The sequence below is a fragment of the Solanum verrucosum genome, unplaced genomic scaffold, assembly GCF_900185275.1.
Source record: "Solanum verrucosum unplaced genomic scaffold, falcon-dt-bn FXZP01000285.1, whole genome shotgun sequence".
NCBI lineage: Eukaryota > Viridiplantae > Streptophyta > Magnoliopsida > Solanales > Solanaceae > Solanum > Solanum verrucosum.
In genome coordinates this window covers 264,445-280,766 of record NW_026019934.1, presented here as the reverse complement: position 1 = coordinate 280,766, position 16,322 = coordinate 264,445, and the positions used below count along the sequence as shown (strand labels likewise).

Below are 16,322 nucleotides of genomic sequence, written 5' to 3'. Positions count from 1 at the left end.
CACATTTGTTGTAGTGATTATACAAATAAATGATCATCATCTCTTTAAATCTATTCAAATATTGTAATCATACTATATTATATAATTATAAAGTTAGTGTCAATCACAAACTGATTGTTTGAGAGCACAATCACATACTGACGACAGATTAATCATTATTATAAAGATATTATTTATCATATTTGCTTGAAGAATGGTAATACATACATAAATAAAATATTAAAAAAACACGTCCAAAATACATAAAAATGAAAAGAAACTTGAGAATGAAATACTTCTTACCTTCATATACTTCTTTTTTGTTGCAATGTTAGTTAATTCACAAACCAATATAATAAAGAAGAGAATATAATCTTGAATGAGAATCTTCATGAAACTAAATATGAATTTATATAGGTAAAATAGAGGAAATGATAATAAAGACTTGAGAATGAAATGTTTCTTACCCCGTGTGCTTCTTTTTCAATTTGTTACATGTTAGTTAATTTACAAACTAGTATGATGAATAAGAGAAAGAATATTTTTGAATGTGAATCTTCATGAAATTAAAATATGTTATGAATATTATTAAAAGTACAAATTAAAGAGGTATAAGTGATGGGTAATTATTCTTTGTACTTAAATAAATTAAATAGTAAAGAGAAAAATACTTAAAATATTAAAAAAATATATCATTTTATGATTAGAAGAATGTCAAAAAGTATATTAACTTTTTTTTAATTAATAATATAAATTAAAGACCCATATATATAAGTTTTTGGGGTGGGTGAGACTTATAATGGAATAGTACAATTATTAGTCAAAAAGACCAATATGAGAGATAATATTCTACCTACCTATTTTCAACTTTCAACCTATTTTCATTCTACCTTTGCTTCCTTGTAGTAACTAAGAAATTTAGTGAAAAATTAATTAATTAATCAGATATGGAATTCTTATCTATTTTGTAGAAAAAGTCAAAGAATGCTTTATAATTTTTGTAAGACATCCATTCTAAGAATTTAAGGAAGTTAAGGTTAATATTGCACTAAGCACCATATGATTTTTAAAACACGATAACATTAAAAAGAATATGGAAATAGAATACCATGTGAGAATTGATCCCTAGCCTTCTAGTTAAATAACTCAACATCCAACAAATGCATCATTTAGCGTTAGTAATATTATACTATTTAAAAAAAAAATGTTTCCAAAAAATAACTAATTTTATGTTGAAAGTTGAAACTACAAATTCAAATGCCTTAATTTTTAACGTGTATGTAAATTAGTCATTGGTGTTGAAAGGCAAACATGTGTTTGTTGTTTAGTCGCTTTCAAAATAGTACATATCCATGTGAGGAGAGTTAATAGTAGTACCGCAAAGATGTGCAAATATATTTTGGGTTTTACTTTCGATATTTAAATTCACTCGTTTCACTTTGGGGTAAAATATTTCCTACCAAAGGCATGTTACTTCAACTTGGTTTTCGCTAATATATATGTTCTGCAACTCTTTTGGTGTGCACAAATAAACACATAAATTTATATTAAATTGAACATATAAAACATTCGTCTTACATGACATTCTAAATAGCAATTTTGTGTCTTAAGGTATTATATCACATAGGACGTGTGTCTACTTATTCAATTTATACAAATTTAAATAATATTTACTTGTGTACATCCAAAGTTAGATGACATAAATATCTGTTGAAGCCAAATTTAAAGGAGAATGTATTTATGGTTTATGTCTATTTTTATATCTGTTCTGAAAAAAAGTTTTTGGGGTGGGTGAGAGTTGTAAAGGAATAGTACAATTATTAGTCACTTCCAAAATAGTATAGTTAATACCTGAAAGTGGTGCTATTATCAGTTTTGAATTTCGTCTCTTGCATTCATTCACTCTCAGCCTATTCTCATTCTACCTTTGCTTTGCTTCCTTGTAACCAAAAAATATGGAAACTTTATCTACTTTGGTGGGGAATGTCACTGGTTGGTTGATGCAGCCAATGGAGCAAGGGATTGGGTATTTATATTACTACAACACTAACATCACATCTATGGGAAAAGAATCTGAGAACCTGAAGAAAAGAAAAAGGGAGATGCGGCAAGAAGAGAAAATTGCCCGGAGAAACTTGCGACTCATTTCACCCAGTGGTGAGGATTGGTTAAAAAGTGTTGATTCCACTATTGCACAAGTGGAAGGTGTAATGGGAGGTACAGCTGAGGTTGAAAGGGGTTACTTTAATGGTTGGTGTCCAAACTTGAAGTCACGTTACTCCCTCAGCAAGAGAGCTAAGAAAATTACAGAGGAGTTGACTACACTTCAAAATACTGTAATCTCCTTTGATCGTCAAAGTGAGGCTATATATAGTAACAATGGTGAGGAGTTGCCCTCCAGAAAATCGCAAGAGGAAGAGGTCATGAAAGCTTTGAGAGATGAAGAGGTCACTAGTATTGGGATATGTGGTCCGGGTGGTGTTGGTAAAACAACACTCGCTGAGAAAATCAGACTAAAGGAGAAACAACAAGGGTTCTTCAAAGATGTTGTCATGGTAACTGTCAGTCAACAACCAGACTGGGAAACACTTCAGGGTCAGATCGCAGAAGGACTCGGGTTGACATTACCAGGGGGTGATTTGTGGAGTCGTGGAGATCGGCTGCATACAAGGTTAAGGGATGAGAACAGCCACACCCTTGTAATCTTGGATGATGTTTGGGAGGCTCTTCATGATCTAGACAAACATGGAATTCCCAGCGGTAGCCATCGGTGTAAAGTGATATTGACGACACGATCCCTAAATGTTTGCAAAGGCATGAATGCTAAGAAGATCATGGAAGTTGGAATGTTATCCGAAGAGGAAGCATGGTTCCTTTTCAGTCAGAAAGTCGGTGATTTTGGCAACTATCCTTCTCTGATTGACATAGCAAAAGAGGTTGCCAAAGAATGCAAGGGGCTGCCGCTTGCAATTATTATAGTTGCAGGAGCACTAAAGGGTAATGACAAGCCTTCATGGAAGGTTGCCCTTGGACAATTACGTCGTGCAGAAACAAGAATTATCCCTGGAATGCACGAAAAGGTGTATCCATCTCTGAGGCTAAGTTATAATTACTTGGGAAGTGATGAAGTCAAGTATCTGTTTTTGCTTTGTTCTTTGTTCCAGGAAGATAGTGATATTTGGATTGAAGAATTGCCTATATATGGAATGGGGCTTCTCATCTTTTCGGGAATCGAAAATTTAGAAGATGCAAGAAATAGGGTGTATTTTCTGTTAAAAATATTGAAAGAATGTTTCTTGTTATCCCAAGGTTCAGACAAAAATCATGTGAAAATGCATGATGTGGTCCGTGATATGGCTATAAGTATTGCGTCTGAAGGAGAGCATAACTTTATGGTAAGTCACAATGTTAACTTGGAAGTGTTCCCAAAAGGAACTTGTTATGAGCATTTCAGTCACATGTCAATAGTTGCAAATAAACTTGATGAGCATCCTAGCCCAATAATTTGCCCAAAACTGGAGCTTTTAATGTTACAACTCTATTCTTTAGGGCCATTCGAATTACACGACAATTTTTTTAATGGCATGTGTAAACTCAACGTCTTGAGCCTGATTGGATACAGATTTGGCTTTGTGAATTTTCTAGCATCCATTCTGCGTATTCCAGCATCCATTAGGAGGTTGTCAAGTCTGAGGACTCTGTGTCTGAGTAATTTAAGTTTGGATGACATATCCTTTATTGGGGAACTTGTTGAATTAGAAATTCTCAGCATAAGAGATTGTGAGTTAAATGAGCTGCCAGAGGACATAGGAAAATTGACCAAGCTAATTAAGTTAGAGTTTTGGAATAAGAAAAGACCACTTAAAAGGATTTCAGGAGGGGTGTTATCAAAATTCCTAGCTCAATTGGAGGAACTTCATATGGTGGGAGCAGAAGGTTGGAGTGATGTGATTTACAGTAACCTTGGCCTTCCCTCCAAGTTAACACGGTACACTCTAATAATGGGTATGGGTGAAGTTCACCTTGCTGAGTCAACCTTTAATGATTACGACATGTCTATTGCTTTACAGGTCACGGAAACTGCCCCATTGGGTGATTGGATCTGCCGCCTGTTGAAGGAGAGTGAATTTGTACATTCAAGGGGAAAGGGCTCTAATAATGTGTAGACTGAGTTGCAGCTGAATGAATTTCAGAATGTGAAATATCTCAGCCTCTGTACATGTGATTTGGTGACACATTTATTGAATACAACACGTAAAGTAATCAAGTTCCCCAATTTATATGACTTGAACCTTGAATGTCTGGAATGCCTGACTCACATTTGTAGTGGCAATGTTGAGCGCATTGAGCTCCCTCTGTTACAAATAATGATCTTCTATGGGTTACCTAAGTTCCAGAATTTCAGGCCTACAGCCATCAATGACTCAAATCCTCTTTTTGATGAAAAGGTTTGCTTCTTATCACCAAAAAGTTTTCTTTTACTTGAGCATTAAAGATGTTTACTTAAACAAAGTCTATTGCTTAGATATATCCTTTTTATCTAACAAGTGAAAAAATAATTTTAAATTAATTTTTTTAATTTGTCATTTAAAACATCCATATAGGGCTATATTTGATGTGAATATTTGTGACTTCTTTTATTCAACGGTTAATTTAAATTTTAAATATATCCCTTATAGATCTATTAACTTATCATTATTTGAGTTTCATATTCTTATTTCATTTTCTTAGTGTGAAAATAAATAGATATGGAAAAGAAGAAAAAAGTAAGAACAAATTTTAAGACTTTCTTTTGCAGCTATATTGTAATTTATTTTTTGAAAAAAGGTCAATAATACCTTAAATTACGTGAAATGATAAAAAAATGCCCTCAATTTATAATTTAGTCCAAAAATGTTTTTGTCGTTGATAGTTTGTTCTGGAAATATTCCTATTGTTGCTACTTGAGTCAAAACTATTTCTTTCCGCATAAATATATTTTTTCTTTTCTTTTTGAACAAATCTTATTCCTATTAAACGATATTACTTTTAAAGTACTCTATTATTGTTTATTTTATTTTAAAATTACTTTAATTATTAAAAAATGTACCCTTTAAACAGATAATATATGTGTTCTATCTAAGATCATAGTAAATCATCCATTACTTTTTTTATATATATATTTATAATAAAATAAGAAATATTTTAATATTATTTTTTTCGAATTGAAGTAGGATAAACATTTGCTAATAAAAAAATATCATTTGGAAAAGAATGTGTTTAAAAAATGATATATTTATTTGAAAAAAGACATTTTTGACTTATTAAGTAACAATAAATGCATTTTAGACCATTTTTTCGTTTATTTTTTTATATTTGCAGAAAAATGGGGCATTTATGATAAATTTTACAAGCAGATGAGTGAAACTCAAATTATTATTGAATTAGGGGGAAATGGGCAATATACTACTCAACTTTGCGATTTTGAGCAAATATACCTCTTGTTAATAAAATTGATGCATATATACCACTACCGTCTAATATATGGTGCATAATTATCATTTTCGTTAATAAATTTATATTTATTTAATTAAAAAAAATATAATAGTGATTTTTTAATTTCAAAAATGTTGTGGCTTTCAAAAATTATCCCACCCTTTTTTTACCCCTCTTGACCCAGCCCGAATGGTAAAAAAACACTAATGTATTTGAGATACTAAAAACTTTTTTAAAATATGAAACAAGATCATATACAATTATATATATATATATACATATATATTTGACTTTTTAAAAATATATAAATAAATGTGTGTAAGCACTTTTGGCTTCTCCACTCAATAGCTCCAACTGTATCTGCAACAAAGTTTGATACTTGAAAGCTCGCAGGTTTCTTGTCCCAACCTGGAATACCTACGCTTCTATAATTCTAACATAAGTGCTCTATGCTCTCACCAACTTCCAACAGCCTACTTCAGCAAACTTCAGCAAACTTCAAAAATTGATAGTATCAGTTTGTGGAAAATTGAAAAACTTGATGTCTCCATCAGTGGCCAAAGGTCTTGTGAATCTCGTAGTGTTATGGATAACAAATTGTGAATCAATGGAAGAAGTGATCACAAAAGAGGAACAACAAGGAGAAGGAATCATGACCTTATTTCCCCGATTGGACGCACTGAGGCTTTGCGAGCTGCCTAAGTTGGGGCATTTCTTTCTGACAAACCATGCTCTTGAATTTCCATTACTCAGATCTGTGAAAATTGATGACTACCCTGAAATGAAGACATTTGTTCAACAGGGAATATATGTGGGTACACCGAGTCTTGAAAGAGTGAATCGTGATTATAAGGTGAAAGTAGATGATCTAAATAAATGGATACAGCAGAGGTTCAATAACAAGGTATGTTTTATTCCGCTAGCTATATAACTAATTGCTACATATTCTAATTAGGTTCTACTGCTCTCTTTCCGTTTTAGATAGTTCATCAACTTTCTTTTACTTAATAAGCTAGTCATCTCTCTCTTCTTTAGCATTCTCTGTTTCCTGCAGGAACAAGAAGCTAGTGATAGTGACGAAGCTGAACCTAGTCATGACCATGAAGCTGAACCTAGTCATGCCAGAAGTTAGAAAGTTAGTAAGTACTCAATGTAATAATGCAAGTAAAACCTCAAACATCACCGTGATAGAGGTAACAACCAGAGGTGGATCTACATTGTTGTAATCTTGATGTGCTTGAGCTCCCAAGACCTTGACCCTTGTGGATAATGTCTCTTACAAGCTCTTTTTATCATTCCCGTTCACCATACTAGTGTGATTGTAACTATAACGAAGCTAGAATTTTGAGTTTATGAGTGTTGTATTCTAGAAAAGCAAGCATAGTAGATTCTTGATAAATCGTATTAAGTGAATTTTTAAACACCAATACATGACAGACCCCGTAGACGAGGTTGTAGCTCCACCCCTGATGCCCAGTGAACAACTTAATGAACTGTATACACAAATAGCTAAACAAACTATCTAAATCAACTTCATCATCAACAACAATTCCTTATTCTACATAAAACATTCCCAGTAATATTATGATTTCGGATAAATAAAAAGACATTCAATAAAAAATCATGACGACATGCAGCAACCACCACTATTCCCACCAGAATCCAAGTCCTGGCCAGGAACAATGATCCTGGTTCCCTTTAAAGATTGTGGCTTCCCATAATCAGCTCCCGGAGCTGCAATAAGAGTTTTCTTGCTAATGATTTTATAAATTTCTGCTAAAAGTGTCATGAATGCACCCTCGACGTTTGTTGATTGAAGAGCTGATGTTTCCATAAAGAAGAGATTTTCCCTTCCTGTGAATTCTTGAGCATCTTCAACTGGTACAGCTCGAAGACTTCCTAGATCACATTTGTTCACGATGAGCATAATAACTATGTTCTTGTCCACATGACCTCTTAGTTCCTCCAGCCATCTAGCCATATGATCGAATGATTGGCGTTTTGTTAAGTCATAGACTAGCATTGCACCAACTGTATCAATAACCACAAAAATTGAATGTATCAAATTGTGGAAAATTGAGAAACTTGATGTCTCCATCAGTGGCCAAAGGTCTTCTGAATCTCCAAGTGTTATGGATAGAACACTGTGAATCAATGGAAGAAGTGATCACAAAAGAGGAACAACAAGGAGAAGGAATCATGACCTTATTTCCCCTCTTAGAACAGCTGGATCTTACCAATCTGCCTAAGCTGGGGCATTTCTTTCTGACAAACCATGCTCTTGAATTTCCATTACTCAGAAATGTTGAAATTGATGACTGCCCTGAAATGAAGACGTTTGTTCAACAGGGAATATCTTTGAGTACTCCGATTCTCAAATGTGGTGATGAGGTGAAACTAGATCTCAATAAATGGATCGTCCAGTTCAAAGTGAGGCTATATATAGTAACAATGGTGAGGGGTTGGCCTCCAGAAAATCGCAAGAGGAAGAGGTCATGGAAGCTTTGAGAGATGAAGGGGTCACTATGATTGGGATATGTGGTCTGGGTGGTGTTGGTAAAACAAAACTCGTTCAGAATATCAGACTAAAGGAGAAACAACAAGGGTTGTTCAAAGATGTCGTCATGGTAACTGTCAGTAAACAACCAGACTGGATAAAACTTCAGGGTCAGATCGCAGGAGGACTCAGGCTGACATTAGAAGGGGATAATTTGTTGATTCGTGGAGATTGGCTGTGTACAAGGTTAATGGATCAGAACAGCCGCAACCTTATGATCTTGGATGATGTTTGGGAGTCTCTTCATGATCTAGACAAACATGGAGTTCCCAGCGGTATCAACCACAACCATCAGTGCAAAGTGATATTGACGACACGTTTCCGAAATGTTTGTGAAGAAATGGAAGCTAAGATCATGGAAGTTGGAACGTTATCCGAAGAGGAAGCATGGTTCCTTTTCAGTCAGAAAGTTGGTGATAGCAAAAGAGGTTGCCAAAGAATTTAAGGGGCTGCCACTTGCAATTATTATAGTTGCAGGAGCACTAAAGAGTAAAACCAAGCCTTCGTGGGAGGATGCCCTTACACAATTACATGATGCAGAACCAAGAAGTATCCTTGGAGTGCACGAAAAGGTGTATAAATCTCTGAGGCTAAGCTATGACCACTTGGGCAATAGTGAAGCAAAGTACCTCTTTTTGCTTTGTTCTTTGTTCGAGGAAGATAGTAATATTCGGACTGAAGAATTGCTTAGATTTGGAATGGGGCTTGACATCTTTTTGGGAATTAAAAATATACAAGGAGCAAGAAATAGGGTGTGTCTTCTGTTAGAAATACTGAAAGATTGTTTTTTGTTATCCAAAGGTTCAGACAAAAATCATGTGACAATGCATGATGTGGTCCGTGATGTGGCTATAAGTATTGCGTCTGAAGGAGAGCATAACATTATGGTAAGTCACGATGTTAACTCGGAAGAATTCCCAAGAAGAACTTCTTATGAGCATTTCAGTCACATGTCAATAATTTGCACAAAACTGAAGCTTTTAATGTTGAAACTCCGTTTTAAAGATCCATTCAAACTACAGGACAATTTTTTTGATGAAATGAGTAACCTCAATGTCTTGAGCCTGAGGGGACACAGATTTGAGCAGTCCATTCTGTGTTTTCCAGCATCCATTCGGAGTTTGTCGAGTTTGAGGATTCTGTGTCTGAGTAATTTAAGGTTGGATGACATATCCTTTATTGGGGAACTTGTCGAATTAGAAATTCTCAGCATAAGAGATTGTGAGTTAAATGAGATGCCAGAGGAGATAGGAAAATTGACCAAGCTCATTATGTTAGAGTTTTGGAAAGAGTATACAGCACTTAAAAGGATTTCAGGAGGGGTGTTATCAAAGCTAGCTCAATTGGAGGAACTACATATGGTGGGAGTAGAAGATTGGAGTGATGTGATCTACAGTAACCTTGGCCTTCCCTCCAAGCTAACACGGTACACTCTTAGAATAGGTGGAGCTTACCTTGGGATGACAAGCATTGATAATTAAGACAAGATTATTGCTTTAGAGGTCACGAAGACCGACCTATTGGGTGATTGGATCTGCCACCTGTTGAAGGAGAGTGAATATGTAGATTCAATCGGAAAGGGCTCTAATAATGTGTTGACTGAGTTGCAGCTGAATGAATTTCAGAACGTGAAACTTCTCTAGCTCTCTGATTGTGATTTAGTGACACATTTATTGAAGCGGACACCTGAAGTAATCAAGTTTCCCAATTTATATGTGTTGAACCTTCGATCTCTGCATTGCCTGACTCACATTTGCAGTGACAATGTTGATGCATTGAGTTCCTCTGTTACGGATAATGGTCTTCTATTAACTACCTGAGTTCCAGAATTTCAGGCCTACAGCCAACAACTCAAATCCTCTTTTTGATGAAAAGGTTTGCTTCTTATCACCAAAATGTTACCTTTTACTGGAGCATTAAAGATATTTACTTAAACAAAGTCTATTGCTCAGATATATCATTTTTGTTTAACCAGTGAAAAAATAATTTTAAATTAATTTTTTTTAATTTGTTATTTAAAAAATCCATATAAGGCTATATTTGATGTGAATTTTTGTGGCCTTTTTATCCAACGGTTAATTTAAGTTTTAAATATCTCCCTTATAGATCTATTAACTTATCATTATTTGAGTTTCATATTTTATTTTATTTTTAGTGTGAAAATAAATAGATATGGAAAAGAAGAAAAAAGTGAGAACAGATTTTAAGACTATTTTTTTTGCAGCTATATTGTAATTTAATTTTTGAAAAAGGGTTAATATTGCCTTAAATTACGTGAAATAATAAAAAATGCCCTCAATTTATAGTTTAGTCCAAAAATGTTCTTGCCCTCAATAATTTGGTCAGAAAATGTTCTTGTTGTTGATAGTTTGTTCTGGAAATGATCTTATTGTTACTACTTGACTCAAAAATATTTCTTTCCGCATAAATATATTATTTCTTTTCTTTTAAAACAAATTTTATTCCTATTAAAAGATATTACTTTTGAAGTACTCTATTATTGTTTTCTTTACTTTTTAAATTACTTTAACTATTAAAAAATGTACCCTTTAAACGGATAATATATGTCTTATATATAAGATCATAGTAAATCAACCATTAATTTTTATTTTGATATTTATAATAAAATAAGAAATATTTTTAATATTATTTTTTTCGAATTGAAGTAGGATAAACATTTGCTAGAAAAAAATATCATTAGGAAAAGAATATGTTCAAAAAGAAAATAAATAATTTATTTATTTGAAAAATGACATTTTTGCCTTATTAAGTAAAAAATAAAGGCACTTTAGATCATTTTTCGTTTATATTTTATATTTGCAGAAAAATGGGACATCTATGATAAATTTTACAAGCAGATGAGTGAAACCCAAATTATTCATTGAATTAAGGGAAAATGGGCAAATATATTGCTCAACTTTGTGTTTTTGAGCACCCAAATGCACCTCTTGTTAATAAAGTTGGTGCATATATACATCTACCGTCTAATATATGGTGCATATTTATAATTTTCGTTGATAAATTTATATTTATTTTATTAAAAAAATATATAATTGTAATTTTTTTAATTTTAAAAATGTCATATGCCTTTCAAAAATTATCTCTACCGCTAAGGCTGGCAATCAGACAGGACCGGATCAACAAGACCGATTTTACCGGAACCGGTTTTACCAGAAATTTCCAAAGGTTCCATCCAGTCCCTTAGTTACCGGATTGGAACCGGTTTGGACCGGACCGGAGCCGGTTCTTACCAGATCATTGTGTACCGGTAATTTTTTTTATTTTTTATTAACTTTAATTATTATATAATATTATATTATTAATTAATAAAATTATATTATTAAAAAACTTCAATTTAAAACTTTAAACTTTAAAGTTACTTTAAAGTTTCAATTGAATTTAAGTTTAAACTTTAAACTTTAAAGTTGACTTTAAATTTTAAAGTTTATATTGAATTTAAAGTTTAAAATTGACTTTAAAGTTTAAAGTTTATATTGAATTTAAAGTTTAAACCTTAAAATTCAATTTTATATTAAAGTTTAAACTAATATTAAAATAGTTGAAAATTAAATTTCTAAAATGACTTGGATTAAATATAAGAGACTATTTTAAAAGAAAATCAAGGCGAATAGCCGTATATTTATTCAAATAAATAAATTGTACAATACAAATATTAGAAAGAGACAAAGAGTACATAATCTAGGTATTGAATATTAATTATTGTACTAACAATTGAAACTTTTTTAAAATCTTTTCGTAACTTTTGTATCATTTCAAAAGAAACATTTTTTGGAACTTGTATTTGTCGTTCTTCTTCCATTGCTTCCATACCATCATCACTATTATCACCAAATATTTCATCTATTTCGTCTTCTATTTGGCTATTTAATTGTGGTAGTCCGGTATTTCTTCTTTCGGCATTGACCCAATCTCGAAACAACACCGATATTTCCAAACTATCCTTTGCTAATGAATATCGATGATCTCCAATCATAAATCTCGCCGCACTAAAGGCTCTCTGAAGCAACCGATGATGCTTGAATCGCTAGCACATCTTGAACAATCCTAGCAAGGGTCGGAAATTGATTTTCACGATTCTTCCACCATACTAATATTGGAGCTTGAAGTTGTCCTTTTTCATGCCTAATCTTTTCCCGTGCTTGATTGAAATATAAATCAAAATCATTATTAGTAGATGATTCAAGCTCAAGATAATCATCTATCCAATCATCCGTATCATCGCTTCTAGGTTTACAAGATGGAGGTTCAACTATTGGAATATTTTTTTCCATAGATTTATATGTATTATATAACTCTCTAGCTTTTATATATATGCTACTTTTACAATCTTCAACACTAGGAGTTTCATCATCTTTAATTTCTAAATTTGCATAAATCTTTTCAACCATTCTTTCAACACCTTTTAATTTGTAATTTGGGTTGAAAGTAGTAGCAGTCAAATAGGATTGAGGAATAGGGAAAAATTATTTTTTGAATTTTTCAATCATAAAAGCAAATGAATCTTCAAATCGATCTTTTCCTTTATATTTTGCAAATTCAGATGAAATAGCACAAATATTTACTAAAACAGACGAAATAGTTGGATAATATTGACCAGAAGCAGCATTTGTTGCTTTATAAAAAACACTTAAAAATTCAACAAGTTCTTTTGTATTTTCCCAATCTTCATAGCCAATTCTCAAATTCGGGTCCGCATTATGAGCATTAAAAACTAATTGTACCGGCTCTTGATAAATATAAGTAACTTGAAGCATTTCAAATAAAGAATTCCATCTAGTGCATACTTCTTTTGGAACTTTTCTATATTCAAGTCCACATTCTTTACAACGATTTTTAAATTCTGTAATTCTAGCTTTTATTTTAGCTTTAAAAATCCAATTACAAGCAAGTCTAATTTTTTCACAAGAAATTCCAAATTGAGAAATGTCATCTTTTACTATTAAATTATACACATGTGCGGCACACTTAATATGAAAAGAATCATTATCAATTGGACAAAGTCTACATTTTAAATAATCAATTGCTTTTAAATTATTAGAAGCATTATCTAAAGTGACACTCATTATTTTATCACATATTCCATAAAATTGTAAAATAGAGCCTATTTTTGTTGCTATATAAGCACCGGTTTTAGTTTCTTCAACTTATTTATATCCTAATATTCGTTTTTGCATATCCATTCATGGTCAATCTAATGGACAATAATTGTAAAATAATCATTACCATTAGGACTACGTCCCATATCAGAAGTAATAGATAATCTACCATCATAATAAACAAATAAACAACGAAGAAAATGACAATATTCTTTTTTATATTTAAAAAGATCACTTTTAATTGTACTTCTTGGAATACCTTCATAATCTGGGTTATACAATTCCCGAATATACTGAATAAAACCAGGATGTGAAGGAAATGAAAAAGGCAAACCACAAACATTAACCATTTTAGCTAATTCTCTACGATCTTTTTCTTTACTATATGTGCGGTGTGTGCTTCGGCTAGCCGGGTTAGTCATATTTAATACACTTTGAACCATATTAGAACCTCCAACTCCCATAGAATTTTCAGGTATGAGTATTCCATTTCTATTAGCCCTTTCTATATCATCTAGGCGAGCAAATTCTTTATTACACTTTCTCAAATGTGTTCTTAGTCGTCCCGTTCCCCCTTGTGTACCCATAGTTACATGTTTCATGATCAATTTACATTTCGTGCAAGTAACAATAGTTTTTTCCTCATTTTGTACCAAAAATTTCCGTACTAAAGATCTTTTAACACGTACAGCGGTCTTTGAAAAAGTAGGTAAAGAGGGGACTTCATCTTGTTCCGGTAATTTGGTAGCCGGACTAGTAGGGGTAGGGGTCTCATCATCTTCCTCATTTATTTCTACTTCCTCATCTAATTCTTCCTCAAAATTAGTAAAACATCTATTTAAAGTTTCATGATCTACTTCATTTTCGGAATTAAATTCAATAGGTCGTGAGTCTCGTGTAAAAGAAGTTTCATCAACATGAGTATAATCATTAGTATTAATTCTAAATCTAGGAGGTGGCAAATTTTTAGAATTAGAACTACTTTCTCCTCCCCTATTATTTTTTCTTTCCGAACATTGGTCTTTTACCACTATATTTTTCCAAACTCATGTTCAAGTTTAAAATAATTAATATTATGAAAAACAAGCAAAGATAATATAACAAAAAAAAAAACTTAATTATAAACAAATAAAAAATTAAAGTTGGAACGAATGTACCGAACATCTACGTAAAAGTAGACATATAACCAAAGCCGGAATTGAGAGATGCCAATTGAAGCTTCCGATTTACTTCAAATAAATCTCCGAAATTCGAGCTCCAAGTCAATATCACAAAATAATAATTATGAATTTATGAGAGATTGAAAATTAAGAGATTTTATAAGATATTAATGAAATAGTTTGTGAATTTGTGATTTAAATGAAAAAATATGGGTATATTTATAGTGTTAAGGGGTAGAGAGGGGTGGGGGGCTGTTTGGAGCCGTTTTGGGCCCCAGCCCAACGGCTAAAAGGGCCCAACGGCTCTATAACGTTCAACTTAAAAAAATAAAAAATTAAATTGACCGTTGAACCGGATAAAAATCTGGGTTCCGTTTCGGTACCGGTTCCGGTACCTATAAGACTAGTTCCTTACCGGTTCAACCGGTACCGGACTTACCGGTACGGGAACCGGACCGGACCGGACAAAAACCGGTCCAATTGCCAACCTTATCTACCGCTCTAGACTCAGCCCAAATGGAAAAAAAAATACTAATGTATTTGAGATACTAATTACCTTTAAAAAATGTCATATGCCTTTAAGCAGTTTTGGCTTGTCCACTTATGACCTAGTGTTTTGTTCCAATAACTCCAACTCTATCTGCAACAATGTTTGATACTTCAAAGCTCGCAGGTTTCGTGTCCTAACCTGGAATACCTACTCATCTATCGTTCTTACATAAGCGCTCTATGGCTTGTCCACTTATAAATAAATGTGTTCTTCCAATAGCTCCAACTATCTGCAACAATGTTTGCATGTTTCTTGTCCTAAACTGGAAACTCGACATATTGATAGGGCTAACAGCATTAGTGCTCTAAGCTCTCACCAACTTCCAACTAACTACTTCAGCAAACTTCAAAGATTGAGAGTATGGAGTTGTGGAAAATTGAGAAACTTGATGTCTCAATCAGTGGCTAAAGGTCTTCTGAATCTCCAAGAGTTATGCATACAAGGCTGTCAATCAATGGAAGAAGTGATCACAAAAGGAGAAGGAATCATGACCTTATTTCCCCGATTGGCAGATCTGACTCTTAATTATCTGCCTAAGCTGGGGCATTTCTTTCTGACAAGTGACAGAACATGCTCTTGAATTTCCAACGCTCAAGGAAGTGACTATTTGTGGCTGCCCTGAAATGAAGACGTTTATCCAACAGGGAATATCTGTGAGTACACCCAGTCTAAAATGGGTGATATTCAATCAAGAGATGGGGAAAGTAGATGATCTAAATAAATTAATACAACAGAGGTTCAATAACAAGGTATGTCGTATTCTGCTAGCTATATAACTAATTGCTACATGATATTCTAATTAGGTTCTACTACTGCTCTCTTTTCGTTTTAGATAGTTCATCAACTTTCTTTTACTTAATAAGCTAGTCATCTCTCTCTTCTTTTGCATTCTCTGTTTCCTGCAGGAACAAAAAGCTAATGATGGCAACGAAGCTGAACCTAGTCATGCCAGAAATTAGGAAGGTAGTAAGTACTCATATGAAATAATGCAAGTAAAACCTCGAACGACACCTGATACCTATGCTCGTGATGGAGGTAACAAGCAGAGGCAGATCTACATTATTGTAACCTATGGGTTCATGTCAGCCCACTAACTATTGCCCATAGATCTTGTATATGTATTAGTAATATCTACAAAATAGTTGATTGTGATTTAAACTTGAGGTCACTGTAGGATTCTGTCAACTTTAAATTTGGAATACGCCTGTGGTTCTATATTCTTCTTTCATTATATTTACCAGCTCCTATGTAGATTTATTTTATCATGTCATCTTGCATTCTACGTTGTTTTGTAAGATTGATCACATTACAGGATGATTTTTTTTGTTGGAATGAGTAAACCATTCCGCCTTTTCCAGCATTCATTCGGAGGTTGACAAATTTGAGGACGCTATATCTGAGTAATTTATGGTTGGATGACATATCCAACTTGTCAATTTGGAAATTCTCAGCATCAGAGATTCCCAGTTAGAGGAGGTTCCAGT

General features: G+C 33.1%; 1 protein-coding gene across 1 annotated transcript; it reads left to right on the top strand.

The window, feature by feature from the left end:
* Positions 1-1,934: 1,934 nt before the first annotated feature.
* On the top strand, positions 1,935-15,797 carry LOC125833841 (probable disease resistance protein At1g61310). The gene is given in 10 exon segments (XM_049513007.1): positions 1,935-4,427; positions 5,848-5,940; positions 5,942-6,358; positions 6,509-6,581; positions 7,505-7,845; positions 8,394-8,420; positions 14,962-15,020; positions 15,148-15,400; positions 15,402-15,587; positions 15,744-15,797. Coding segments are annotated over 10 exon segments (3,996 nt in total).
* Positions 15,798-16,322: the final 525 nt, after the last annotated feature.